This window comes from Bufo gargarizans, chromosome 6 (assembly GCF_014858855.1).
Source record: "Bufo gargarizans isolate SCDJY-AF-19 chromosome 6, ASM1485885v1, whole genome shotgun sequence".
In the NCBI taxonomy this organism is placed as follows: domain Eukaryota; kingdom Metazoa; phylum Chordata; class Amphibia; order Anura; family Bufonidae; genus Bufo; species Bufo gargarizans.
In genome coordinates, this window is record NC_058085.1 from 280,369,324 (window position 1) to 280,397,039 (window position 27,716).

Genomic DNA, 27,716 nt, shown 5'->3' on the forward strand with positions numbered 1-27,716 from the left:
AGTTAAAACTCTCACCTTTCCAACAGATAATTGCCCAGAATGTTCCATGGACCATATGCTCGGTAGTTGTTAGCAGCTGCTCTGTTATTCTGTACCTCACCACTGCTGAGTTTTTCTTTAATACCACCAACTGCTAAAGTTCTCTGCAACTTTTTTTTTTTCCTGTTTGTTTGTGCCATGTGCAGATGAAATTCAATGCAATCAACAAATCTACTATGAAAGTGGATACAAGACTCGGGATTCATCTGAAGATCTTGGACATCAATGATAATGCCCCTGAATTTAAAAACAAGACTTATTACATATCAGTTAATGAAAGCGCTGTGCAAGGTACGGTATGGAGAGACAAGTCTCTGCGCCATCTGCTTGCTGCTGTTGGGTCAGCTCATTCGCTCCATTCTGCTTGTTACTAATTGCACAGCTAGGCACAAATTACTATGTGATGTTAGGATAATAAAGCATGCCCGTCAGGCCTAGGCTGCTGCTTACCTGCTGATTCAAAACATTTTATCATTTACTTAATAGCAATTTGTCATATCAGGGGTGTGTATGTCGTACATTTTCAAACCTTTCTATGAGAAAATAGCATAGTTGATACTCCAGTTGTGCTTTCTAATGGAACCTTTATTTAAAAAAAAAAAATTGGTTCTTTGAAAAATAGTATGTTTAGCAGTGTTCACAAAACAGCAGTCCAACATCAATAATCTGATAAAGCACTGTTTTTGGTAGAACTGATATTTCTACATAGCAAATAATTTACTTGTAAGTGTAGTAGAGTAATAGAAGAAAACCAGACCCAACAATTAGGACATGGGTGCCTCTCCTTAGAAATTGTATCATTAATTGAAAGGGGCACGCTCAAATTAACAGCAGTGAGGATTTAAATTGGTGAAGTCATTCATTCTGTGGAATAGCAGGTGTCAATTTTGATCATTATTTAAGGTAGGAGGGTGGCACATGTTGCACGTTAGTTATAGTGCAGGGGTGGCCAACCTTACAGACACAGAGTCAGAAAAAAAAATCGTGTGACTGCCAAGAGCCACAAGCTATCCGTTTACACAAATACGACAGTATTACTGCAATTGAGTTATCAAACATTTAAAAGTGCATTTAAACCACCTTTCCTACCTGTAGTGCAGACAGCTTTAGTGAGACTTCTGGCAATCTTTGTTTTTCACAATGTGTTTCAAGATTTCTCAGATGGCACCCTTATGCTCAGATGACACCCCATGCACAGATGACACCCTTATGCTCAGATGACCGCCCATGCTCAGATGATCGCTCTATGCTCAGATGACCGCCCCATGCTCAGATGACCGCCCTATGCTCAGATGACCGCCCTATGCTCAGATGACCGCCCTATGCTCAGATGAAATAAAACAGTGAAGGAGGCTTATCCTACCTCTGTTGCCGCTGCTCTGAAGACTGTGGTGCCCTCTCCACAGTGACCTGACGTGCACAGCGTCAAGTCAGAGAGCGGGCCTCCACGTATTAAGGGAGGGTGCACTGCACCACCAATGACAACCTTTAATACAGATACAGGAGGCGGGTGCCGGCAGAATCACATAGCCGACACCTGGCCTCTATGACGGCGCTGCGATCCCCGGCAGTTAACCCCTTAGGTGCGTCACCTAAGGGGTTAACTGCCGCGGATCTCAGCTACCTCTCATAGGAGGTCGGTGCGGGCTATATTATTCTGCAGCCAGCAACCGCCTTCTGTATTTGAATAAATTAGTGAGTTACCTTCATTGGTGGCAGTGGCCACAGTCCCTCCCCTCCTCTTCCCCTCTGCACTCTCATTGGTGGCAGCGGCAGCAGCACAGGGGGGAGGAGGGGACAGCTTTCTTCTTCCTTCTCCCCTGTGCTCAGTGTGCCGCTAATATTTCGAAACCTGTGACATCCCTGGCCCGCTCCCCTCTGCGAGACGCATATGTAGAGGAGAGCGCGCTCCTTTGAGAGCCGCAAGTGAAGGTGCGAGGAGCCGCACACGGCTCACGAGCCGCGGTTTGGCCACCCCTGTTATAGTGCATTTCCTTCTGAAATACTGGGGAAAATTTGTAGTTACGGACATTATTCTGATGAAGAACATACCATATTTTTTGCTTTATAAGACACACCTGATTATAAGACATACCTTAGTTTTAGAGGAGGAAAATCAGAAATAGAAAAATATTTTTCAGCAGATCAGACCCCCAACTAAAAATCCAAACTATCAGACCTCAGATCAGACCCCATCAATCAGACACCCAGCTCATCAGACCTCATATTAGACATAAATAATTAAACTTACCTCTCCTACTTTGGACGGTTACCTGACACTGCACATCATCAGGTCATAGTACACGCCTATGTGCACTACGTCCTGATGCTATACTGTATGCAGTCAGGACACAGTGCAGTGCCCAGAAGAAGACCAGGGTGTGATGAGTACAGCCAGCATTGACAGCACTATACTGACTGCTCCTCCTGCATACTAATACGAAAGTGCTCATTAGTATTCGCTTTATAAGACATAATATAATTTTTCCTGAAAAATACAGTACTTTTGATTAAAAAGTTGATTGAAGAGGAAAGATATATAGAGGAGTGCAGCAAATTATAGACTGACCAGCTCTAATGATCTCAATTACCTTGAAGTAGCAACCAAAACCTGAAAGACGTAGAAGACATTATTATCTATCTGTTCAAATGGATCGAAGAATAGTCAAAATGGCAAAGGCTCAGCGCAGTGATCGTAAAATCAAAAGAAAATACATGGATCACATCAGGTCAGAAAAAGTCACAAAACACTCCCATGATCAGGGAGACATAAAAAAGCAATAGAGTACGAAAACTAGGAGCGTGCGGATATTACTGTTAAAATAAAGTCTATTTAAAATAGGATCAGTTTTGACAGATACATCTCACAAGTAGACAGGTGATGCTCAGTCTCTCCTTCTGATAAGCCGGTCTGCAGTGCTGGCCAAATTCCACTTCTCACTTTGGTGGTCCAGTGGTCTTTATAGATTATTCCCTCCGGGCGCTCAGTATGATACTCCACCCTCATCGGGAAAAGAAACTCTAAGATGACATCAATTACTGTATAGCTATTTTACGGACCCTCGTGCAAAAGTGGCAACTCAGGAGAAGGAATGGAGAGAGACAACACGTTGTGCAGTTTGCAACAGTAAAGCAATTTGTCATCTTAGAGTTTCCTTTCCTGACGAGGGTGGATTACCATACCGAATGCCCGAAGGGAATAAGCTATAAAAGACCACTGGATCGCCTGAATCTGTCAAAACTGATCCTATTTTAAATAGACTTTATTTTAAACAGTAATATCCGCATGCTCCAAGTCGTCGTACTCTATTAGCGAAGTGATCACCTCCAGAAAGATCAAGGAAGATTGGAGGTTACCAGTGAGTACTGTTATAATCAACGATTAAGTGAAGCCAAGTAAAAAAAAAAAAGCACATAGACTGGCCTAAAGAGAAATGGTGCAACATTTTGCAGACCGATGAAAGCATAACTCTTCCTTCCGAGTTTAGCAGCCGCGGGCAGTATGTCAGATGACCCCTGAGCACTGAAATCAAGCCACAGGACTCTGTGAAGACAGGAAACATGGTGGTGTAAAAATCATGATGTGGGGATGTTTCTTATACCGTGATGTTGGGCCTATTCATCACATATGAGCGATCATAGATCAGTTTGAATATATATCAAAATACTTGAGGAGTTGATGTTGCCTTATGAGAAAGAAGAAATGCCCTTGAAATAGGTGCTTCAACACGACAATAACCCAAAACACACCAGTAAGCAAACAATATCTGGGTTACAGACAAACAGGACTGAGGTAATGGAGTGGACAGCCCAATCCCCTGGGCTCAATGCCATAAAGAACGCGTGTGATGACATAAAAAATGTGGTTCATGATGCAAAACCCCAAAATGCTGAAGAACTGCGGAATGTAGTCCTATTGTCCTGGACTTTAATATCTGTTCAGAGGCGGCAGAAGTTGGTCAACAGATGTCAAGCAGTTCTCCGAAACAATGATTATGCCACTAAATATTAGTTCAGTAACTCAAAACTTAAAGGGAGTCTGTCACCAAAATATGACATTATACACCACTTACATGGCTCTCTAGCACACCTAGCCATGCATCTTTGTCATTTTCTTCTGACTTTCACCAGTAGGAAAAACTCAGTTCAATCCATATGCAAATGAGGGCTCGCAAGTGCCCAGGGACGGCGTTTGGGGTGTAGGTGCCCAGACTGCTCTGCCTTCTTTTTACATTACTCCTCCCCAGCCTCTTCCTTGACCTGCCCTGCAAGGGTTGTCCCATGAAAAATATTCTACATTTTTTAAACCAGCACCTGGAAATGAATACTTTTATAATTGCATGTAATGAAAATGTAATTCAAGTAAGGAATCACATTTATTATATCCAGGAGAACAGACTATACATAAATAAGTCACAGTAAGTATAAAAAGCTGTATAAAAATTAGCTCCACAATAAATATTAGGATTCAGACCCCAACACTGCACCCATGTATTCCCCCAGCTGTACTACTGTTAGAAGCTGTGACAGTGACAGGAAGAGAGCTGCAGCAGAAAGAACACACCCCCTGAGAAAGGACACCCTCCCGAGCTGTGATAGGTAGAGAGCTGTAGCAGAAAGCACATGGCTCCTGAGAAAGGACATACACCCTGAGCTGTGATAAGGAGAAAGCTGCAGCAGAAAGAACACACCCCCTGAGAAAGGACACCCTCCTGAGCTGTGATAGGTAGAGACCTGTAGCAGAAAGCACATGGCTCCTGAGAAAGGACATACACCCTGAGCTGTGATAAGGAGAAAGCTGCAGCAGAAAGAACATGCCCCCTGAGAAAGGACACATCCCCTGAGCTTCCAGCTTGCAATAAATTCGAGCAATTGGAGCAATATATGTCTAGATATCTAGACTCAAGTGATCTACAGGAAAGCTTCTAGCTCAGATACAAAGAGATTGTTATATTCTGTTATATATCTCAGTGGATAGCCCCTTTAAGTGGAGCTGAGCTGTTATACCAGACACAACCCATGGGCAGGTGTGGTGCTCTTTCTGTAGGGAAACTGCTATGTTTATATTTTTTTTAGTTGCTTGGATATGGTTGACATAATAAACAGTATGAAGTAAAAATAATAATAAGATATTAATAAAAATATGAACTCTTTATTTAAAAACTTTTTATATAAGTATATGGTGCTGTAAATCTGCTGTAACAGATGCAAATGTAATGCAAACATGGAGGGCTCGTAAATGTAACCAGTCTCCTTTTATGTATGAAAATACCTTTCACTTCCCAAAACCATTGATGACCAGTATAATATTCTTTTCTGAGCATAGACTGGATGGGAAATTTCACACGTGTATATGAAAGAGGAGCCAGTAATATTTATGACACTGACGAGCTTATCTGTTTGTTGGTTTAGGGGTGGAGGACATGTATAGTTCCATGTGTGACAAAGGATTCTCTCTGTATTTCAGGTTATACAATTTTCACAATGCTGGCCTATGACAACGACGAAGAAAACACCCCAAACTCTATAGTCAGCTATTACCTGATGTCCCAAACGCCCACTGATCCCAATGTCGAGTTCACTATTGACAAAGAGAAAGGTTTCATCTCCTTCAAGGGATGCTTAAATTATGAGGTAGACAACCAGATAATGTGACCAATAATGTGCTCGTTACTTGGGTAATGCATAGTATTAGTAGTATGAATATGTGCAGTTAACAAAGTGTTGCAGTTAGCAAAGAGAGCTGGTAAGTCACTTTTGGAGATTTGTCGAACAACTGTTTGTCAGCTGCTTCTTCAAGGCTTGTATGATATTAGAAAAAAGTGTCTGTCTAGTGACCTGGAGCAAGGGCACTATGGTGTATGGCCAGTTGCAACTATGCAAAACCATCAACTCCCTACTTTATTGCACTTCAAAGAGTTAACTTGCACTATGATTCATGCCTTTATGTTTACACTTATAATGTTTTATATTGTTGAACTGTATTTACATGTTTAGTGCAATATATCTTGTTCATTTGCACTAGTATTGCACTGTATTTGAACTCCACTGTGGAAAGGGTTAATGCACAGCCAACTAATGCCAAGAGACTTTATGACTTTCTACAGTTACTATAAAAGAATATGTAAGAACTAAGGGGGTCATTTATCAAACAGAAATACACCTAAATTAAGTGTATTTCTGGAGCTGATTGTGGCGCAAAGGTTCTTTGCACTGCAATCTGCAACTTTTCCTTGCTCACGCCAAGTCTAAAAAAGTAGGTGTGGGGTGGGCGGGGAAGGGCAGGCAGGCTTATCTCAATTACCATTTTTTACACCTGTTTTACATAGTAACATAGTATATAAGGCCGAAAAAAGACATTTGTCCATCCAAGTTGGCCTGTTATCCTGCAAGTCGATCTAGAGGAAGGCAAAAAAAAACCAAAAACTGTGAGGTAGAAGCCAATTTTTCCCCACTTAAGGGGAAAAAAATTCATTCCCGACTCCAAACAGGCAATCAGAATAACTCCCTGGATCAACGACCCCTCTCTAGTAGCTATAGCCTGTAATATTATTACACTCCAGAAAAAAATCCAGTCCTCCTGAATTCTTTTAGTGAACTCACCATCACCATCACCACAGGCAGAGAGTTCTATAGTCTCACTGCTCTTACAATAAAGAATCCTCTTCTATGTTTGTGTACAAACCTTCTTTCCTCCAGACGCAGAGGATGTCCCCTCGTCACAGTCACAGTCCTGGGGATAAATAGATGATGGGAGAGATCTCTATACTGACCATATATATTTTTATACATAGTAATTAGATCTCCCCTCAGTCGTCTTTTTTCTAAAGTGAATAACCCTAATGTTGATAATCTTTCAGGGTACTGTAATCCCCCCATTGAATTTATTACTTTAGTTGCCCTCCTCTGTAACCGCTCCAGCTCTGCTATGTCTGCCTTGTTCACAGGAGCCCAAAACTGTACACAGTACTCTATGTGTTTTCTGACTAGTAATTTGTAAAGTGGTAGGACTGTGTTCTCATCACGGGCCTCTATGCTCCTTTTGATGCACCCCATTATCTTATTGGCCTTGGCAGCTGACACAGTTTTTTACAGCTTAGTTTGCTGCTTACGAAAATTCCTAGGACCTTTTCCATGTCCGTGTTATCCAGTGTTTTACTATTTAGTATTGTAAGAAGGTACCAGGAATCATCATGGATGGAAAGTATGTGTCACCGAGGTTCCTGGCCTCTGTATTTCATGTGTCAGCAGCAGCTATTTCTAATTGACACCTTGAGATTTAGCATGGCTGTCATAGCTGATCCGGCACGGCTCTTACTGGGAGTAGTCAAAGTGCTGGGAGGGTGACTACTCCCCATGTTCCAGGCCGGATTTTGCCAGGCATAAAAACCAGCCAGCACTGCCAGGTGTGTGGATTTACCTTGCTCTTACAGTTGAGCTCAGGAGTCTGTGTGCTGTGAACTGAGGGCTGTGCTGGGATTTGAAGTTTGAGCCAGGCTGGAGGCCCCTCTAAAGGCGAACAGGATGCCTATGGACTTGATGAGGCTGAACTGCTAACAGGGTGTGAACTAACACCCAGGGGAAAAGGTGACTTATTGTTTATGGACTTTCCTTGTGTGTCAAAAACACCAAGTCACCTGCGTTTTGTGATACACCTTATCTGCATTTTGCTATACACCAATGTGTGAATAAACACTGCTGTTTGATTATAGAACTGTGCACTTTGCCTCTATACTGCATCCGCTAGTCCTAACTACCAGAGCAAATCCCCACAATTGGTAGAGGATGAATGCAAGAGCAGTACGCATAGAACGCCGATATATGTTTGGGTTTGCATTTTTGGGCACAGTTGTATGTCGTACATCAAACCAGCTGTATTTAAACCCGTGTCCCACGACAAAATGGAGGCTGTTGTGAAGGCCCTCATGGAGGTTAATTTGCAGAAGCGAGAGACCAACCTGCACCAACGGGAGGCTAATAGGCAGCGATCCCTAGGATGACACCTGCAGACGACATCTAAACCTACTTGGCCATGTATGAGAAAGTGGCCATCAGGGAGAAGGTACCCCAAGACCAGTGGGCTGAGGTCGTCGCTCCATTCCTGGCATCCGATTCCCAGCGAGTGTATTTCGACTTGCCGGACGATCAAGCGGAAGACTACCAAAAAGTAAAGGGTGAGATTTTGGCAAGACAGGGGGTGAATGGGAGTCACTCAATCAGAGGTGCTGCTGGACTCCGGGAACTTGGTGACCCTGGCAAGGGCTACCCTGGTATGGTCTGCTGAGTATGCTGGCCGAAGTTAGGGTGATGTGCATTCATGGAGAATTTAAAGACAACCCCACCGCGCTGGTGTCTCTAACCACGGTGGCCGGCGGATGGACCCACAAAGTGAAAGTTGCCTCAAATCTCCACTATAAACTCTTAATAGGGAGAGACTTTCCAGGTTTCCCTGCCCTATGGCTGGTTGTGAGAGTTAAGGATATCCCTGAGACAGGAATAAGCCCAGGAGATTGGCCTTGTTCAGGGAGACGGCCAGAACCCTACTGACACTACGGGGTACATTATATATATGTACTGACACTATGGGGGGAGCTTTATTTATTGGAACAAGTTGGTAGCACTAGAGGGGGACATTAGAGCCACTGGGAGCATTATGGTTAGGGTACTGTAGGGGCACCCGGAACCCCTGCCGATCAGTTGTTTGAGGAGACGGCGTGCTCTGTGCGCACGTGCCATCATCTCCTTTCTCTCTTCCTGCTCACTGCTGTATGTCTATGGGACAGCAGCAGTGGACAGCACGCGCCATCTGCTCAAACAACTGATTGGCGGTGGTGTCGGGTGTTGGACGTCAGACTGTTTTTAGCACATTATTGCAAGATTTTGGGCCCCACTTTTGATTTTGCCCAGGGCCACATTTTGTCTAAAACCGACCCTGGTGTACCGTTAATAACCAACCTCTGTTTTCTATCACTGAGCCAGTTACTTACGCACATACAGATATTTTATCCCAGTCCGAGCAGTCTCATTTTATATACTAACCATTTATGTGGCACAGTGTCAAATGCTTTGGAGAAGTCCAGATATATGACATCCATTGATTCGCAGCTGTCAAGTCTAGAACTTACCTCTTCGTAGAATCTGATTAAATTAATTTGATATGACTGATCCCTCATGAAGCCATGCTGATATTGTGTTATTTGCTTATTTTCATTGAGGTCCATTTACTTCAACTGTCCTAATAAAATGAGTAACAGTATATCTTTTCTTTTCACAGACTAATAAGAATTACAAGTTGGTGATTGAAGCCCAAGACAATGGTGTAGAAAATCAACTGAAAAGCACCTGTGAGGTCCAAATCACGGTGCTTGATAGGAACACCCATCTGCCAACATTGTCACTAAAAACAGTGCGTACTTAAAAACAATACATAATTTAGTCTTCTCTAAATTAAATAGGCTGATTGTATCTTGCCCAGTGGTCTTCATCATGTGCATCTCCACCTATCCACTGAGCTAGAGAATGTTCCTCACCATCATGGTAAACTCAATCATTAAGATCATCAATGGTGATCATCAAGTGGTATCAATATTTCACACATTTCTAACCTTGTCGTTGGGATTCTCAGTTAATGTATCCTCCGCTATCCCTCACAAATATGAAGGTACAACACAGTGGCTGTCGCGGCTGAGGATGGGGAAAACCCTCAGCCGTGTGATGCTCAGAAATGCCCAGTCGCTACTCGGTCAGGGCAACAGAATTAGGGAGCAGGTCACCTCCTATTGCGTCCCTAACGCTGACCCTGTCTCCTGTCCGTATGAGCTGACCCTGGTGGTAGGAGGGCTCATACTCTGGAACCTAATAGTCCCTGCAAGCCCTCAGGAAGGCCCTGAAGTAAGGATCAGGGTAAGACAACCTACTCCTCCTAGGCACGGAGGAGCAGGAGTCTCACTGGCCAAGCCGCATGAAAGAAGGGAAACATGAACATAACTATGAACATGACAGGTGAACCCAAGCAGTTCCACACAAACCTGCCACAGCCTTGCTGACTGGAACCCTTGCTCAGAAAACGCTGTCCGCACAAACATAGACAAACAGCACACACATAAAAACACACAGGAACCAGGACGTCCATAGCTGCAATAAAAACCAAAGGTAACGGACATAAACTAAACATCAGGGGTTAGGATTTTATGACCGGAAGGGTGGCCCTTACTGGAAGATGGTATACACAGGAGGCCGCTCCAGCTAAGCATGGCTGAAGCAACCTACTGAGCCATGCCAAACACAGAGGCTATATAGGCCTAAGTGGCCACACCCACACAGACACACCCAGTGTCTCACACACACAGAAAGGGAGTTAACCCTTCCATCACCAGGGAAGGGAAAACACCACTAAAAGGGGAAGTGCACACAATAACATAAAACCTAGTGCACACATACACACACACCTAACAAAGAGGTAGCTAGGTGTAACCGCATGAAGATGCCGCAAGCTGCCTAGCACCAGCTCAGGCTGCAATCTGCAACAATCTCCAACCACTTGTTGCCCGCGGCAACCACAAGTGAGGCAACACACTAGCAGCCCTCACCTGTGGTTGAACAACCAAAAACAGAGCGCAGGCAACAGCATGCGGTTAAGGAGTCACGACCATAACCATGGCCGTGACAGTGGCTCAGTGGTTAGCATTGTTGTCAGCAAGGACAACATTTGTGAGGAAATTGTATGTTCTCTTGTTTGTGGGTGTTTCCTCCTACTATCTGAACATTTACTAATAGGTAAATTTACTTTCTAATAAATTGACTATAGTGGGTGTTTGGTATATGGCAGCCACTGGCTCTGAAACCATCCTTATGCTTTAAGTTCCTTGTGTGAGGAAACTGAAGGAGTTGTCGATGAAGGGGAAAATGGTTCTCCTAGCCTAGATTATCTGTCTCTACCTAGAATAAAGGTCTATCACAAAGCATTATTGCATGCTAGGGCCTTCTATGTTAGTATATGAAATCCTTAAAGGTCTGTATTATGGCTCATAGGCACTCTATGTGTTGCCATGCTGTATGCTGCTTCTAAGCAAGAATACCTCCATTGCAGTATGTTAATGGAAATTTAATTTGAACTATGGTGTGGGCCAATATGAGACCATGCTGTATTATGAATCCATACATCAGGAAAATTACCCATAATTTGGGAGTTTGAATGAGCCCTAAGAGAAGACTGAAGTTGTTTCCAGAATATTGTTTGAAAAATCTAGATTTTTGGGTGAACTTTATGACAGACTCTGGTGTAGTGAAAAGGATGTATAAAATCTAAATTCTTCTCTACAGCTGCATGCCAAGGTTCCTGAGCAAGCTGTAAACGTATCCATCTTGCGATTTGGAATCAATGATAAGGATACCCAATTCACCTCAGGATGGCAAGCCAAATTTTCTATCATAGATGGAGATGATGATGAACACTATACAATTTTAACAGATCAAAAGACAAATGAGGGTGTTCTTATGGTGATTAAGGTAAATGCAACATATATTATGATTTATATGCTAGTGGTGCCCACATGGCTTGATCCATATTGCTGGGGCTCCTCTGCATTTTTAGGTTTAGTCAGGCCTCTCCTGACTGAAATTTTCAGAACTTTGAAGTCTTTTTTAAAGGGAGGATGGAGGATGCTCTCATACTCCTGGTGGTGGTGGTGGCTACAATATGCTTTCCCTATAAGCCAATCTCAGTAGCTTAGCTCGAAGACAAATGAAACGACCCATCAAGGACTTATGTTGAAAATTCAACCAAGGAGATAATAATTTGAATACAATGTAAGGACTTCATTTTTGGTTTACATAGATATTTTGTATCAATAGGCCTTGGATTATGAAAAAAGCACGAAGAGTAATCTAATCTTCACGGTTGAAAATGAAGAACCACTTTACAATTGCACAGTCCTTAAGAAGCCCTTAACAGGATTATGGGTTATAGACATACCTAAAGCTCAAGCACAGCCAGACAAACAGAAGAACGAAATAACAGTAGATGTCCTCGATATGAATGATGCTCCCATTTTTAAACCTCAGAACATCCTGGTCACTTTAGAGGAACATTCGATTCAACCAGGCACTGTGCTGCTGACTGTCCAAGCCAAAGACCCTGATATAGTTGCATCTAATAAAATAAAGTAAGTACTGTATTTAAACTGGGTGTTCAGTTTAGAAAAGCCCATTTTCATATACCCTATTAGGGAATACTAAGTTATTGGGGAGGGGATTCTCTATCTATATCTTTATGTCTCTTGGCCAAAGTGTATTGTGTTTGCAAAAAGCATCTGGAAAGCATCTATCATCTATCTGGAAAGCCTGTCTTGTACAGCTTTACACAGATTAGGGGGTCATTTACTATTCAGAAATACGCCTAAATTAGGCGTATTTAACATCTAGAATGCCGGTCTTAATAAATGTGCCCCTTAATGCCAGGTTTCCCGACAGTTTGCAGTTGATAAATGGGGGTCCCAGTAGGGGGTACTTTTCTAACAAGTAGAGATTATCCAAACACAAAACCCCTTTAAAGGTAAATTTCATTAAATGTAGACTGAGTTTCTATTTATGGGTGGCCAGAGAATGGCTGACTGGTGATAACAGCTGGTGAGATACTCCTTGGCTGTGGAGCTCTGGGCCTAAAATATGATCTACTGTACAGTATATCAATAAACTATGAAAAAGATATTGTGGCTTCAAGAGGATGCCAATATCAATGTAAGACACTTTTACCTGGCCACTCATATTTTAATCTGTTGCCTAAAGTACATGCATTTGCAGAGATGATTTCACTTTCATACTGTTGCTTTAAATTAAAGGACATCTCCACTTGTGATTGCCACATAGAAATACTGTATTCATAAAATGTTAAAGGGGTTTTTTGCGTCAATCAAATATCCTCAGGATAGATCATCAATATGTTATTGGTAGGGGTCTGACTGTGCTTAAAGGGACACTGACAGGCCAAATCAGCATATTTAGTTATATATATAACATTACAGGTCTTATAAAGTCTATTAAAAGCATCTAAGTATCCCCCCGTCCACCTTATAAATACCGAAAACTAAAGTTATATAACCTGCTTGTCTTGTCACCAATCTGCCCAAGGGGCGGCGTTTAATCTCAAATTGCGCCCAGCCAGCCGCTCCCAACTGCCGTTCTGAAGCCCCGCCCAGCTCATCAATATTCACTTCGCTGGGCGGCGGCTACAACTCTCCCCAGTCAAGATCCTGCGCATGGCCAATTGAATCCTCTGGGCATCGTCCTCGTCTAATCTTCTGCGCTTGCGCCCGGCCGGGGTTACATCGCGCCTGCGTACAGACCCGGGCACTGTTCAGAGCAGCGCTTCAGAGCGCTGCTCACTTATATCTCGCAGGATCGTGACTGGGGAGAGTTGTAGCCGCCGCCCAGCGAAGTAAATATTGATAAGCTGGGCGGGGCTTCAGAACGGCAGTTGGGAGCGGCTGGCTGGGGGCAATTTGAGATTAAACCCCGCCCCTTGGGCAGATTGGTGACAAGGCAAGCAGGTTATAAAACTTTAGTTTTCTGTATTTATAAGATGGACAGGGGGGATACTTAGATGCTTTTAATAGACTGTATAAGACCTGTACTGTCATATATATAACTAAATATGCTAATTTGGCCTGTCAGTGTCCCTTTAAGGGTACTTTCCCACTAGCGTTTTAGTTTTCCAGATCGAGATCCATCATAGGGGCTCAATACTGGAAAAAAAACTCTTCAGTTTTGTCCCCATTCATTGTCATTGGGGACAAAACTGAACTGAACAGAACAGAATGCTCCAAAATGCATTCCGTTCCGTTTAGCTGCTTTCCCATACCGGAGAGCAAAGCGCAACATGTTTTAGTTTGCTTTCTGTCCTGGGATGCGGAGCAAGATGGATCTGGCATGACCCCCAATGCAAGTCAATGGGGATGAATCTGTTTTCTCTGCCACAATAGAAAATGGATTCATCCCCCATTGACTTTCAATGGAGTTCATGATGGATCTATCTTGGCAATGTAAAGGTAATACAACCGGATCTGTTCATAGTGGATGCAGATGGTTGTATTATGAATAACGGAAGCGTTTTTGCTGAACCCTGCCGGATCCAGTAAAAATTTGTTATTTATGAACATTTGGCTCAGCAGTGAATGGAAAGCACGCTGCACAAGCGCAACCACCTCTCCAGTCACCACTATGGGACTGACAGAAAAAACGGAGTCAGTGCTTGACTATTTTTGGAACTCCTATAGCAGCTGCTCTCTGTTCACTTCAGGGGTCCAAACATGTGACCTGCACCATCCGATATCCTAGCAATATGCCACCAATGACCCAGATGGAAATACTCTTTTAAAGTCCTTTTACATGGGGCACATGAGTGGGAAGATTATCAGGAACAAATGCTTGTACGAACGCCCGTTCCTGGTAACTGGACTGTGTGAACATGATACCAATCACACAACAAATCAGCAAAATGCTCATTTCTCGTCTGATCCATTCATTAATGCAGAACAAATCATCATTGTTTGTTGGCAGCCCATCAGGGTGTGTAGACAGGGATGTGCTGCTAAGAAGCAATGAAACTAGTCTATAGGGATGAACAATCACAATACAATCTTTCATCCCCACAGCCTCGATGACTGTCGCATGTACATGCAGCTGGGTGGGCAACGATCAGGAATGAACATTCAAATGAACTCTTGTTCCTGATCATTGACCATTGATATCAACCTAAGCAAATGATCCCTTAGTTACATGTTTTCTTCTCCATTAATGCTTAAAGGGAACCTGTCGCTATAAAGATGAAAATGAATTGGCAAGTAGCATGTTATAGAGCAGGAGGAGCTGAGCAGATCGATATATAGTTCTGTGAGAAAAGATTCTATATAACCTGTTTAGGGATGAGCAAATCGTTTTTGGATAAAACATAAAACTTTGCTTCAATATTATACAGAGCGAGCGCTCCGTACAGCATTAGAATGTATTGGCTCTGATGAGCCGAAGTTATTACTTCACAAAGTCTCGCGAGACTTTGCGTAATAACTTCATAAATTGATTTCTACTGTAAAAAAAAACATTTCCCGAACTCAGGTTCGTGTGGTACCTTGGAACCGAAACCGAGTTCGAAAAATGTTTTTTTTACAGTAGAAATCAATTTATGAAGTTATTACCCAAAGTGGATTCGCTCATCCCTACACAGGTTATATTGAATCTTTTCCCACAGAACTTTATATCGATCTTCTCAGCACCTCCTGCTCTATAACATAATACTTGCCAATTAATTTTAAGCAATAACTTCGGCTTATCGGAGCCAATACATTCTAATACTGTACAGAGCACTTGCTCCGTACAGTATTAAAACAAAGTTTTATGCGAATCGACTTCAGATGTTTCATCCGAAGTCGATTCGATCATCCCTAAGCCTGTGTCTCATTCATTTAAATTATTTTCCTACAGAACTGTATATCGATCTGCTCAGCTCCTCCTGTTCTATAACACGCTGCCTTCATCAACATGGCGGGTTCCTTTTACAGCTAGATTGAGAATTCTGCTGGTTTCAGTTACAGCAGTGCATTACAGGCGCTCAGATGAAAGGGATCTTATTAGAATGAACCTATTTAATCTTAATGTGAGATGAGGAAATTGGTGAAAGCAGAATTACACGTGATAATTGTCCCAAGCACACTTTGTTATGCTTCATTCATGGCCTGAAGAATGGAAAATGACAGTGTATCAGTCTTGCTTAGAGTGTTCCCTTAAAGGGGTTGTCCATTTTTTTAAACATTCCTCCCACCCAGCAGTATTTGTAGAAGAATCCATACTTACCTGCTCCCTGCAACTCTTTTCTAGCTCCATGGCTCCCGAGCTCTTTTCACTTTACTTCCAGCTCCCATCCATTAACTTCTGCCCGAATGGGATGACATCTACCGCTGCAGTCAACAACTGGCCTTAGCAGTGATGTGTCCTCAAATGGCACGTAAATGGCATGTTACTTGGAGGACAGCTTAGAGGCTAGTCATTAACTGCAGTAGCACACGTAAGCCACTCGCGCAGAAGTTGACAGATCGAGATCGGGTCCGGGAGCCACGGAGCTGGTATGGAGCGGCAGTGAGCAGGTGAGTATGAATTTCTCCACAGGTACTGCTGACTGAGTGGCAAATTTAGAGAAAATAAAAGGACAATCCCTTTAATTAGACATTCAATACTGGCCAGTGTTATAGAGCACAGAAGAGTTCTCCAAACATTAAGGTGTTGATTCTTGACGAAGAAGGTTATTTAGTATGTTATTCTTGCAGGTACTTTTTGGAGAATGACACAGCAGACTGGCTAAGTGTAAATGAAGACACCGGAGTCATCACCACCAAAAAGCAATTAGACAGAGAGTCAGATTATGTGACAAACAGCAAGTATATTGTGAAGGTTCTGGCTGTGGATGATGGTAAGGGCAGCAGGAGGCACATTTGCTCAGGCATAGGAGTGCTATGGTATATAGCTTATGGATATGTCCTCCGGTTAACATGGATGTGTGTGAAAATTTGTCTCAATAAGTTCAATTGAAAATAATAGTATAAATAAAAGTTACATTTTAGGAGGTGGGCTGAATAACCAGGGCATTAGTTGCAGATTAAAATAAAAATTACTAGCCCTTTCCGCTCACTGGGGTCAGTGATGAAGTTATAGACAAGGGTGGTGCTGTTTGTAGAAGACATCAGCCATTTTTTATCTAATGTAAAATTTCATTATTTGGGTTTTGCCCCTCAATATTGCATGACAATTAGTGATTAATGGCAGGTTCTAATATAATTTTTTTTTTTTTTAAGGTGAACCCCCAATGACTGGAACGGCCACTTTAATTGTTAACCTGAAGGACATTAATGACAATGTTCCAAAACTGCTAAATCCCTACATAACCACTTGCGAGAAAGAGGAGGAGATACTTCTCACCACACCCATCATTGACAAAGACCTCAAACCCTACTCTGGACCCTTCGTCATCAATGTCTTAGACAAAGAGCCTGAGAAGAAATCCATCAAACTAGTCGATGGTAATGGTAAGGAACCAATTACACTGATATATCTTTGCCCTCACAACGCAAGTTGTGAGGATCGGGCAGACAGTTCCGTCGCCGGAACTGCCTGCCGGATCCGGAAATCCGTATGCAAACGGATATAATTTGTAGACAGATTAGTCTGACAAATGCATTGAAATTCTGGATCTGTCTCTCTGGTGTCATCCGGAAAAACGGATCCGGTATTTATTTATTTTTGCATTTTTAAAGATCTGCGCATGCGCAGACTGGGAAACCGGATCCGTTTTTCTGAAACACTTGGCACCAGATCTGGAATTAATACATTTCAAAGGGAATTAATGCCAGATGCGGCATTCCGGCAAGTGTTCCGGAATTTTGGCCGGAGAAAATACCGCAGCATGCTGTGGTATTTTCTATGGCCAAATACCTTAAAGGGACTGAACTGAAGACATCCTGATGCATACTGAACGGAATTCTTTCCATTCAGAATGCATTAGGATAAAACGGAAGCGTTTTTTTCCAGTATTGAGCCCCTGTGACGGAACTCAATACCGGAAAAGAATAAAGCTAGTGTGAAAGTACCCTAATAGGTGCAAACATCATTGCAGGAGTAGTAAATAACTTTAGACCACCACGTGTTAATTAAACACTGGATTTGAAAAATACTGCTACTTTCTTCCGAAAACAGCACCACACCCATCCACTGGTTGTTTGTGGTAATGCATATTCATTTCAGTAGAGCTGAGATACAGTACAATACACAACCCTTGGACAAGTGTGGAGCTGTTTTTGGAAGAAAAAAGCTATTTTTTTCTAGAGGGGGCAGTAGTGTAATCCACATCCACAGACTGCTGAGACATATTTTTGGATGTATGCATGTAACTTCTATGGTAGGAGAAATGACGGGCTCTATAGGTCCACCAGCTGAGAAGGTCTATCCCCATATAAAAGGAACCTACAGAGTTTAGGGTTAATTAGTGATAATTGTGGATGATGGAGTGGGAAAAAGAGATACAAAGTATGGTGAAACAATGGAGGAACAATTGGATAATGGTTCAGGGAGCATTTATAGGTCAATGATGCGAGAAAAAGGTATGGCGCTAAGATCATAATAACCATAAAATGACCATTTCCTGGATTTACAGTACTTGATGCTCATAGTGGTCATGGTGGAAGGGGGCTCTTTAGATTACTAGCTGCTTTTACTAAAAGTTAGTGTAACCTGAAATATGCCAGCTCTCCTACTTGTATGGAGTTAAAGAGTTTGTTCAGGCTACAGATATTAATGACCCATCCTCAGGCAGGTCATTAATATCAGATAGTTAGGGGTCCGACTACAGACACCCCACCAATCCACTGTTTGAATTGTGCTGATGCAAGTGCTACGTCCTCTTCAGTGTTTACCTGCGCACTGTCTGCTTTGTAGTGGTGGTACAGTGTCATTTTACCTTCCTATCCAAATCACTGGAAAGGGAACAACAACTTTAAATACATTGCACCCCCACTGCAAGGGAGACGGTGTACAGGTAATTACTAAAAAGACACGAGCGCTACAGTCCCTGCAAACAGCTGATTGGTGGAGATCCTGATATTGATGGCCTGTTCTGAGGATAGGTCATCATTATCAACATATGTAGGCCAAACAACCCTTTAAAGTAGTAACAATAAAGATCCAGTATTATTTCTTATCGGAGCACTGAATGCTCATAGTTTTCTCCAGTTAATTGCCTGCTGATCTGTAGTTGCCATAGAGTGAGTTGACCTACTGCTTTATACTGGACACTTTTAACCTGTGTTTTTCAGGGGATGGAAGTATAAATGGTATTTCCGCTTCTCATGCCAAATTTATGTTTGGGTTTGTCTTTCGAGTGTCAAAAAAAGCGCATCTTGCTACCTGGAACCTATCAGCAAACTGCTGTTGACTGATCTACTTTCAGAGTCTTATATACAGTGAGGAACAGAAGTATTTGAACACCCTGCGATTTTGCAAGTTCTCCCACTTAGAAATCATGGAAGGGTCTGAAATTTGCATTGTAAGGCTGGAAAGGGCTATGGGGCAATTGCCAAGCAGCTTGGTGAAAATAGATCAACTGTTGGAGCAATTGTTAGAAAATGGAAGAGGCTAAAGACGACTGTCAGTCTCAAAGTAAAAAAAAACACAGAGGCCGGATTTGACGACCAGACCTATTTACTCCCAAAATAAGTGTAGCAAATGTACTGATCCCCTGGGGGACAGAGGGGTAAAACTTAGCATTTAATAAAGGTTATTTCTAAAATAAGTGGACACTAAAGGATGGACCTCTGTAACAAACAACATAAAAAACAGCCCATGGGGCATAGACTGAACATATAAACACAGTATGGCAAAGATGGTGTAAAGAAACAAGAACGTTCTCACCCAGGTGTAGATCGAGGGTTCTCTCAGATGTTGTTGAGGATGGAGACGGACCTGTAATAGTTGGTAGCCATACTGGAAAGAGATAGGCATATGTGCCCCTTAACGTTGGTGGGTGACAAGGGTGGGTTAGCCCTAGACAGCCCTAAGGAAGGGGCAGGGGCTAGTACGCCCTACCTATCTACACGAGGAAGTTGCCCCGCAAGGAGCGTCCCCGTCCGGATGCCTGACCCTGTGGGGGCAGAGTCCCTAATAAACCCTATAAGGGTGCTCCCTACGTGTCACGTTTCAATTCGTGAAAGAAAATCATCCTGGAAGAAAAAATGGTAGTCACAGGACTATGGATGGGGCCTGTGCGACCAAAAAAGGGTGGTAAAGTAGGGGATGTGTGGGTCAATGTCAAAAAAATCAGACAAAGTGTGTGTGTAGCCAGTCAGACTAAATCACACAACATGACCTCATCAGCAACCTCCTATTGAGGATATAGATGCACCAGTGGGTGACGTCTATGGAGGACAGAAAGTAGCCACAGGATAATCGAATCCTGGGGGGGGGGGGGCTGTCAGCAGAGTGTGCTCACCAATCTGTGTCTTTTGAAGGTACTGCGAACCGCGCCAGTTACCCTGTATCTTCCCACTTCCGGACATGTGACTCTGGTAGAAGGAAGTCACATGTCCGGTGGAACGCAGGGAAGTGAGCGTGCGTTCCAGGGAGACGCGGTCCGCGGTGCGCAGCGCCAGGAGATGACGTCACACAACATTTTGACACGGAGCGCGTCAGACCTAGAAAACGACACCCACCGCCCAGGTGCCGGAGTGGGAGCGGTCAGTAGTGTAAACAGGGGGCGGGATTAGGTACCCGGCAAAGATGTGGACGCAAAATGAATGCAGATCCGCATAGTTGCAGAGGGGGCCCATAGTTAGAGGGATTCCATGGTAACGAATAATTACATTAGTGAACCAAACTATTAGAGGCAGGCTCTCAAAGAACACCAGCCGTAGGAGGGGTATAACCTGCACGATGGGGGTATAGAGATAAACAGTATAGGGAAAGGAAAAAGTAATTTAAATAAAACAGTTGAAATTAAGCTGCTCGTTTAAGCCCACAGGGGCCATTGTTTTCAGATAATAAATCCAGCGCAATTCCCGCTGCAATATGGCACGGTCCCAATCTCCCCCACGCTTTGGGGGTAAGATGCGGTCAATGCCCATCACAGAGATGCGGGCTTTCCCATTGTGCTGACTGTGGACATGATTAGCGACAGTGGTATCTTTAGCTTTAGCTATATCGCTAAGGTCTTCCCCAATGCGTCTGCGGAGCTCGCGGATGGTTTTTCCTACATACCCCCTGCCACACTCCCATGACAGGAGGTAAATGACACCGTGAGTCCTGCAGTTAATGAAGTGGTGTATGCGATATTCCCTGCCTGTGACCGCTAAAGATTTTCCCAGATTTTAGATGGGGACAAGCGATGCATCCACTACATCTGTAACATCCCTTGACGTCAGATCTAAGCCATGTTGAACCTGACGAATTGGGGGGGGGGGGGGGGGGTGAATTCACTAGACACCAGTGTGTCACGGAGGCTACGTCCTCGACGGTAGGTGACGTGTGGGTAGTCCCCCACCACCTCTCTCAAGTTTGGGTCTAGTTGAAGGATGCCCCAATTCTTCTGGAGGATGTGTCTAATGTCACCAGCGGCCCTGTCAAAGGTCATGATGGGGCGGCTGATGTTTACAGGTGGCACCGTACAGGGTTTAGGGATGAGGAGAGATGTTCTGTCTGAATGCAGAGCAAATTCGAAAGCTCTCCTCAGGACCCTGTCGGGATAACCGCGCTGGCAGAACCTTGTACGTAGATCAGCTGCTTGTCTGATGAATTCCCGTTTAGTGGAACAATATCTCCTTAGCCTGAGATATTGTCCTTTGGGAATACCCTGCCTAAGTGGCAGAGGATGGCTACTCTCCCACCTAAGCAGGGTATTGGTGGACGTCGGTTTACGATAAATCGATGTCTCCAAGTCACCAGTTGATGTTTGGGAGATGAGGACATTGAGGAAAGGTAGCCTCCTGCCCCCAACCTCACTGGTGAAGTGCATGCCGATCTGGTTGTCATTAAACATCTTCACCAGCGAGCGGAACGAGGACTCATTCCCGCTCCATATGATGAAGATGTCATCTATGTACCGGCCCACATGCCAACTTGGTCCATAAGAATGGAACGTTCCTCCCTGAAGACCAGGGTCTCCTCCCACCAGCCCAGGAACAGGTTAGCGTAAGACGGTGATTTAGTCTGACTGGCTACACACACACTTTGTCCGATTTTTTGGACATTGACCCACACATCCCCTATTTACCACCCTTTTTTGGTCGCACAGGCCCCATCCATAGTCCTGTGACTACCATTATTTCTCCCAGGATGATTTTCTTTCACAAATTGAAATGTGACACGTAGGGAGCACCCTTATAGGGTTTATTAGGGACTCTGCCCCCACAGGGTCAGGCATCCGGACGGGGACGCTCCTTGCGGGGCAAGTTCCTCGTGTAGATAGGTAGGTCGTACTAGCCCCTGCCCCTTCCTTAGGGCTGTCTAGGGCTAACCCACCCTTGTCACCCACCAACGTTAAGGGGCACATACGCCTATCAATTTCCAGTATGGCTACCAACTATTACAGGTCCGTCTCCATCCTCAACAACCTCTGAGAGAACCCTCGATCTACACCTGGGTGAGAACGTTCTTGTTTCTTTACACCATCTTTGCCATACTGTGTTTATATGTTCAGTCTATGCCCCATGGGCTGTTTTTTATGTTTGTTACAGCGGCCCATCCTCTAGTGTCCACTTATTTTAGAAATAACCTTTATTAAATGCTAAGTTTTACCCCTCTGTCCCCCAGGGGATCAGTACATTTGCTGTCCTGACTTTCAGTCTCCCTCAGACTGGGGCTCCATGCAAGATCTCACCTCGTGGTGATGATAAAAAAGGTGAGGGATCAGCCCAGAACTACAAGGGAGGAGTTGAATGACATGAAGAGAGCTGGGGCCACAGTTTCAAAGGTTACTGTCGGTTGAACACTAAGCTGTCATGGTTTCAAATCATGCACCGAAGGTTCCCCTGCTCAAGTCATCACATGTTCAGGCCTTCTGAAGTTTGCCAATGACCATCTGGATGATCCAGATTTGGCATGGGAGAAAGTCATGTGGTCAGATGAGACCAAAGTAGAACTTTTTGGTCTAAACTTCATTTGTCGTGTTTGGAGGAAAAAGAAGGATGAGTTGCATCCCAAGAACACCATCCCTACTGTGAAGCATGGGGTGGTAACATCATGCTTTGGGGGTGCTTTTCTGTGACGGGGACAGGATGACTGCACTGTATTAAGGAGAGGATGTATTTATTGTGAGATTTTGAGCAACAAGCTCCTTCCCTCAGTCAGAGCATTGAAGATGGGTCATAGCTGGGTCTTCCAACATGACAACGACCCGAAGCACACATCCAGGATAACCAAGGAGTGGCTCCGTAAGAAGCATATCAAGGTTCTGGAGTGGCCTATCCAGTCTCCAGACCTAAAGCTAATAGAACATCTTTGGAGGGAGCTGAAACTCCGTGTTGCTCAGTGACAGCCCCGAAACCTGACAGATCTAGAGGAGATCTGTGTGGAGGAGTGGGCCAAAATCCCTGTTGCATGGATAATCTTGAACGTTTGACCTCTGTAATTGCAAACAAAGGCTTCTGTACAAAATATTAACATTGATTTTCTCAGGTGTTCAAATACTAATGTTCAGCAGTGCAAGACAAATACATTCTTTAAAAATCATACAATGTGATTTTCTTTTTTTTTCATTCTGCCTCTCAGAATGGGAATGAACCTACTATGTGAATTTTAGACCCCTCCGTGGTTTCGAAGTGGGAGAACTTACAAAATTGCAGGGTGTTCAAATACTTCTGTTGACAACTAGACCTGTGGGTCTTATCCCCTGGAAGATGCTAGATTACTTACACAAATATGGCACTGTCCTTGAAGAATTAGATTAATCAAAACTAGAGTTATGATTATGTCTATATTTTAGATGGGGACAGGTAAAATATTCTGACTACCCCCAGAAGTGATCTGTCATAAATATGGACAGACAGACACTGACATACCTGAATAGCTGGATTTGAGAAGAATGAGACACACCTACAAGCGTCTTGTTATTCCCCGTAGGCAAAGACCATAATAAGGTCCACGATAAGGCATGAATTTAGGTAGGAGTCCATATATAGCCTCAAACTTACATTGTTAGAGTTTTGTCTGTTAGACACCAGCTGCAAATCAGGACACATTCCGATGTCAGTGAAGCTGAGAAAATATCTAGACATCTAATGTACAGAATCTTGGAAAATAAGAAACAGGTCAACGGCAAACACTGAATTGTTATGTATTGTAAAAAAAAATAAAAAATCGTAAAGTGAAGCTCCATCACTGTCGGTAAGTGTAAAATCTAAAAAATAAAGTACAATACATTGATATCCAAGAAAGGAAACCTACTCTGTGAAACATAATGGAGTGGAGACATGATGGAGGGGCAGATTATGGTGGACCCAGCTTCCATGTATGTATGAGGTGGACCACCGCCAATCCGTATCGTTCGTGTGAGAGAGGACTTAAACTACCTCCTGAGCTGTAATAGGGAGAAAGCTGCAGCAGAAGGACACACCCATTGAGCTGCAGCAGAAAGGTCATGCCCCTTGAGCTACCAGCTTGATATAAATCTAGCAGAACAATTTGAGCAATGAAGGGGGGATATCTGGGATAACCCCTTTAAGGGGTGGAGCGTGACTCTTTGTTGCTGTTCATGTGCTCTGCCCCCTTAGACCCTGGACAAGGCATAGCACAGTGTATTCGTTTTTCCTGGATTATTCCTTTAAAACTCTCCGAATTTCATAGCCATGGTTTCTCGACAACCCAGGGAATTTTAGACTACGAGAAAATACTAATGCCTCTCAATGTCTCTGTTTCAGATGATATCCTCAAGGTTAAGAAGTTGAAAGATGCTTATCAAGGAAACCACACTTTACTTCTAGAAATCTATGACCTCCAAGGCACAGCATCTCAGGAGACTATCACTGTGCATGTGTGTGACTGCTTAGGTGGCGAGGCCTGTATTAAAAAAATCGCAGACCCACCAACTCTGGGTGGGGGAGCCATTGCACTACTTCTGTTGGTTCCAGTATTATTTATCTGTGAGTAATTGTATTTCTTATGTAATCTATGTCCGCAGAACTCTCAGTTGTTTTTGGACCCTAGACTGCTATACAATGTCTCTCCTGTGGGGGCACTGCACAAAAACTACACATAAGAATTAGGAGATGCAATTCTTTACATTGTCATTGGGCAGCATGGTGGCTCAGTGGTTAGCACTGGTGCCTGGCAGCTCTGGGCTCCTGGGTTTGAATCTGACCACAGACAATATCTGAGTGGAGATGTATATTCTCCACATGTTTGCATGGGTTCCCTCTGGGTATCCTGGTTCCCTCTAAGACATACTGATAGGGAACTTAGATTGTGAGCAAGTGACGATAATGTCTGCAAAGGGCTGAGCAATATGTCAACAATATATGTGAATAAAATAATTATGAAAGTGTCAGAAAGTGCGGCTGTCCAGCTGTTGTGAAACTACAATTCCCAGCATGACCTAGGGCAGTGATGGCCTAACTCTGACACTCCAGCTATGGAGATACTATGACTCCCAGCCTGCCCTTTTCATTTCTATGGAGTTCTGAGAACAGCCAAGCAAGTGTACATCTTGGGAGTTGTAGTTTTACCACAGCTGGAGTGCCGGAGCTTAGCCATTACAGAGCTAGGGCATTTTGGAAGTTGTAGTTTCACAAATGCTGGACAATTCAGAAATGTGATTTTTTTTTTTTTACATTTTTTGGGGGCAATTTTAATGTTTAAATACATTTAGCACAATCACTACAAGCGTCCTAACCTTGATCTGCTGCTGTACTTGGGTTTGTACTTGGGTTTGTCCACTAGAGGCAGTGGTGTTCTTTGCAGTTTTTCTTGTTTTGCTCAATTGTCTTCTCTTTTTCCCCATTCTTTAGCCTATGTTATGTACGATTTAACGCAAGGGCCTATCTGCCTCTTTTGTCTTTTCTTAAGACTTAATTTACCTATACTGTATTCTCTGTTCTTGCTGCAGTGCCCCCTGCTGCTGTATCTCCTCTAAGCACTTACCTTTATTTGCTTTTTCCACATATACAGTACTATGTCTCCTGCTGTGCAAGATAGAAACCAAGAAAGTCATGGTCCCTGTGGAAACTGAGCCTCTGAATTCAATGATTGCATACAATGAAGAATCAGAGAAGTTGGATTGCATGGTATGAACTCATGTTTGCTGTAATTGGTGACCAGAGCGCTGCTATGGAATATGTCCATTATTATGGGTTATCCAGTTGTCCCAAGCTGGCAATTCTGAAGATGTATTCAGAAATAAATCATAGTTGGCAACTCTCCTGGAACATCCAGGAGGCTCCCAGAAAAAGGAGAGCCCCCCACGGACTCCCAGAAGAGCTGACAAGTCTCCCAGGCACAACACGATGGCTGCTATCTCCCAAAATGCAGACCTCCATGAACTTCAACTGTATGTGCTGTCATACTGTAGTGTTTGTAATAGTATAGCTCCAATTATACAGACTGAGCAGAAGATGTGGCTGCTAGTTATCAGGGAGAAAGGTTCATAGCCACATCCTCTGCTCAGCCCGACCTACCTATCCTAGTGTCACTGTGTCAGGAAAGGACACTTACCATCAATGGTAGTAGTCAGCAAGTGTTCTCTCCCAGCCCTAGGACAGACAGGACATGTTGTACAGAACCACACATTCTGTCAGTAGAGGATGTGGCTGCTGGGGCGATAGACTGTATGCAGCCTCTAAATAATACAGTCATACAAGTACCACGCTATACAAGGGCCAAATGATACCCCCCAAAGCATGGCCGATTAGTAACATTGGACATTGACTGAATAACACTATCATACTTTTAATGACTAATACTGCCACACCAGGACCAAATTGTACCACTGCACAGTAACTGAATAATATTTCCACACCAGGATCATATAGTACCACTGCATGGTGACTGAATAATACCAACATACTGTTAATGAATATTACAGCCACCTTAGGACGGCATATTACCACTGCACAGTGACTGAGTAATACCACCATACTGTTAGTCAATAATACTTCCAAACCAGGACCACATAGTACCACTGCGTAGTGACTGAACAATGCCACCATACTGTTACTAAATAATACTTCCACACCAGGATAACATAGTACCACTGCACAGTAACTGAATACAATTTCCACACCAGGATTATATAGTACCACTGCATGGTGACTGAATAATACCAACATACTGTTAATAAATATTACAGCCACCTTAGGATGACATATTACCACTGCATAGTGACATATTACCACTGCATAGTAATACCACCATACTGTTAATAAAAATGCATCCACATTAGGACCTCATAGTACTATGTAGCAGTCACTACCGGACCCAGGAGCCTGAGAGGGACCAAAGACACTTGTGCCATATAAGAAGACACCAGGGAAGGGGTTTGGCATGGGGAAGGGGTTATTTCTATTTTTGCCTCAGGTAGCTGGAAGGCTATGTGCTGCCCTGCCAATTGCCACAAAGCACTGAGGAAAGGGGGGCCCAAGCTAAACTCTTGCACCAGGGCACATGAGCCTTTAGCCACGCCCCGGCATAGTACCACTGCATAGTGACTAAATAATACCACCATACTGTTACTGAATACTGTTATACCTCCGCACCAGGACCACATAGTACCACAGCATAGTGACTAAATAATACCACCATACTGTTACTGAATACCATTATACCTCCACACCAGGACCACATAGTACCACAACATAGTGACTAAATAATACCACCATACTGTTACTGAATACCATTATACCTCCACACCAGGACCACATAGTACCACTGCATAGTGACTAAATAATACCACCATACTGTGACTGAATACTGTTATACCTCCACACCAGGACCACATAGTACCACAGCATAGTGAATGAATAATACAACCATACTGTTCAAAAAATGTTGCTAATGCAAAGATCAATATTACTAAAAATACCACCATAAAAGGACCAAATTACAGGTGAAACTCTAAAAATTAGAATATCTTGCAAAAGTTCTTTTATTTCAGTAAT

General features: G+C 43.4%; 1 protein-coding gene across 1 annotated transcript in view; it reads left to right on the top strand.

Annotated features, from left to right (window-relative positions):
- LOC122942150 (cadherin-like protein 26) overlaps positions 1 to 27,716 on the top strand; it is a 119,871-nt gene that overhangs the window by 36,917 nt on the left and 55,238 nt on the right. Inside the window, exons 3-11 of the mRNA XM_044299649.1 lie at positions 186 to 330; positions 5,507 to 5,673; positions 9,314 to 9,445; positions 11,362 to 11,547; positions 11,893 to 12,203; positions 16,356 to 16,498; positions 16,881 to 17,111; positions 24,486 to 24,707; positions 25,732 to 25,847. Coding sequence (XP_044155584.1) covers positions 186 to 330; positions 5,507 to 5,673; positions 9,314 to 9,445; positions 11,362 to 11,547; positions 11,893 to 12,203; positions 16,356 to 16,498; positions 16,881 to 17,111; positions 24,486 to 24,707; positions 25,732 to 25,847 — 1,653 coding nt within the window. The remainder of the gene's footprint in view (positions 1 to 185; positions 331 to 5,506; positions 5,674 to 9,313; positions 9,446 to 11,361; positions 11,548 to 11,892; positions 12,204 to 16,355; positions 16,499 to 16,880; positions 17,112 to 24,485; positions 24,708 to 25,731; positions 25,848 to 27,716) is intronic.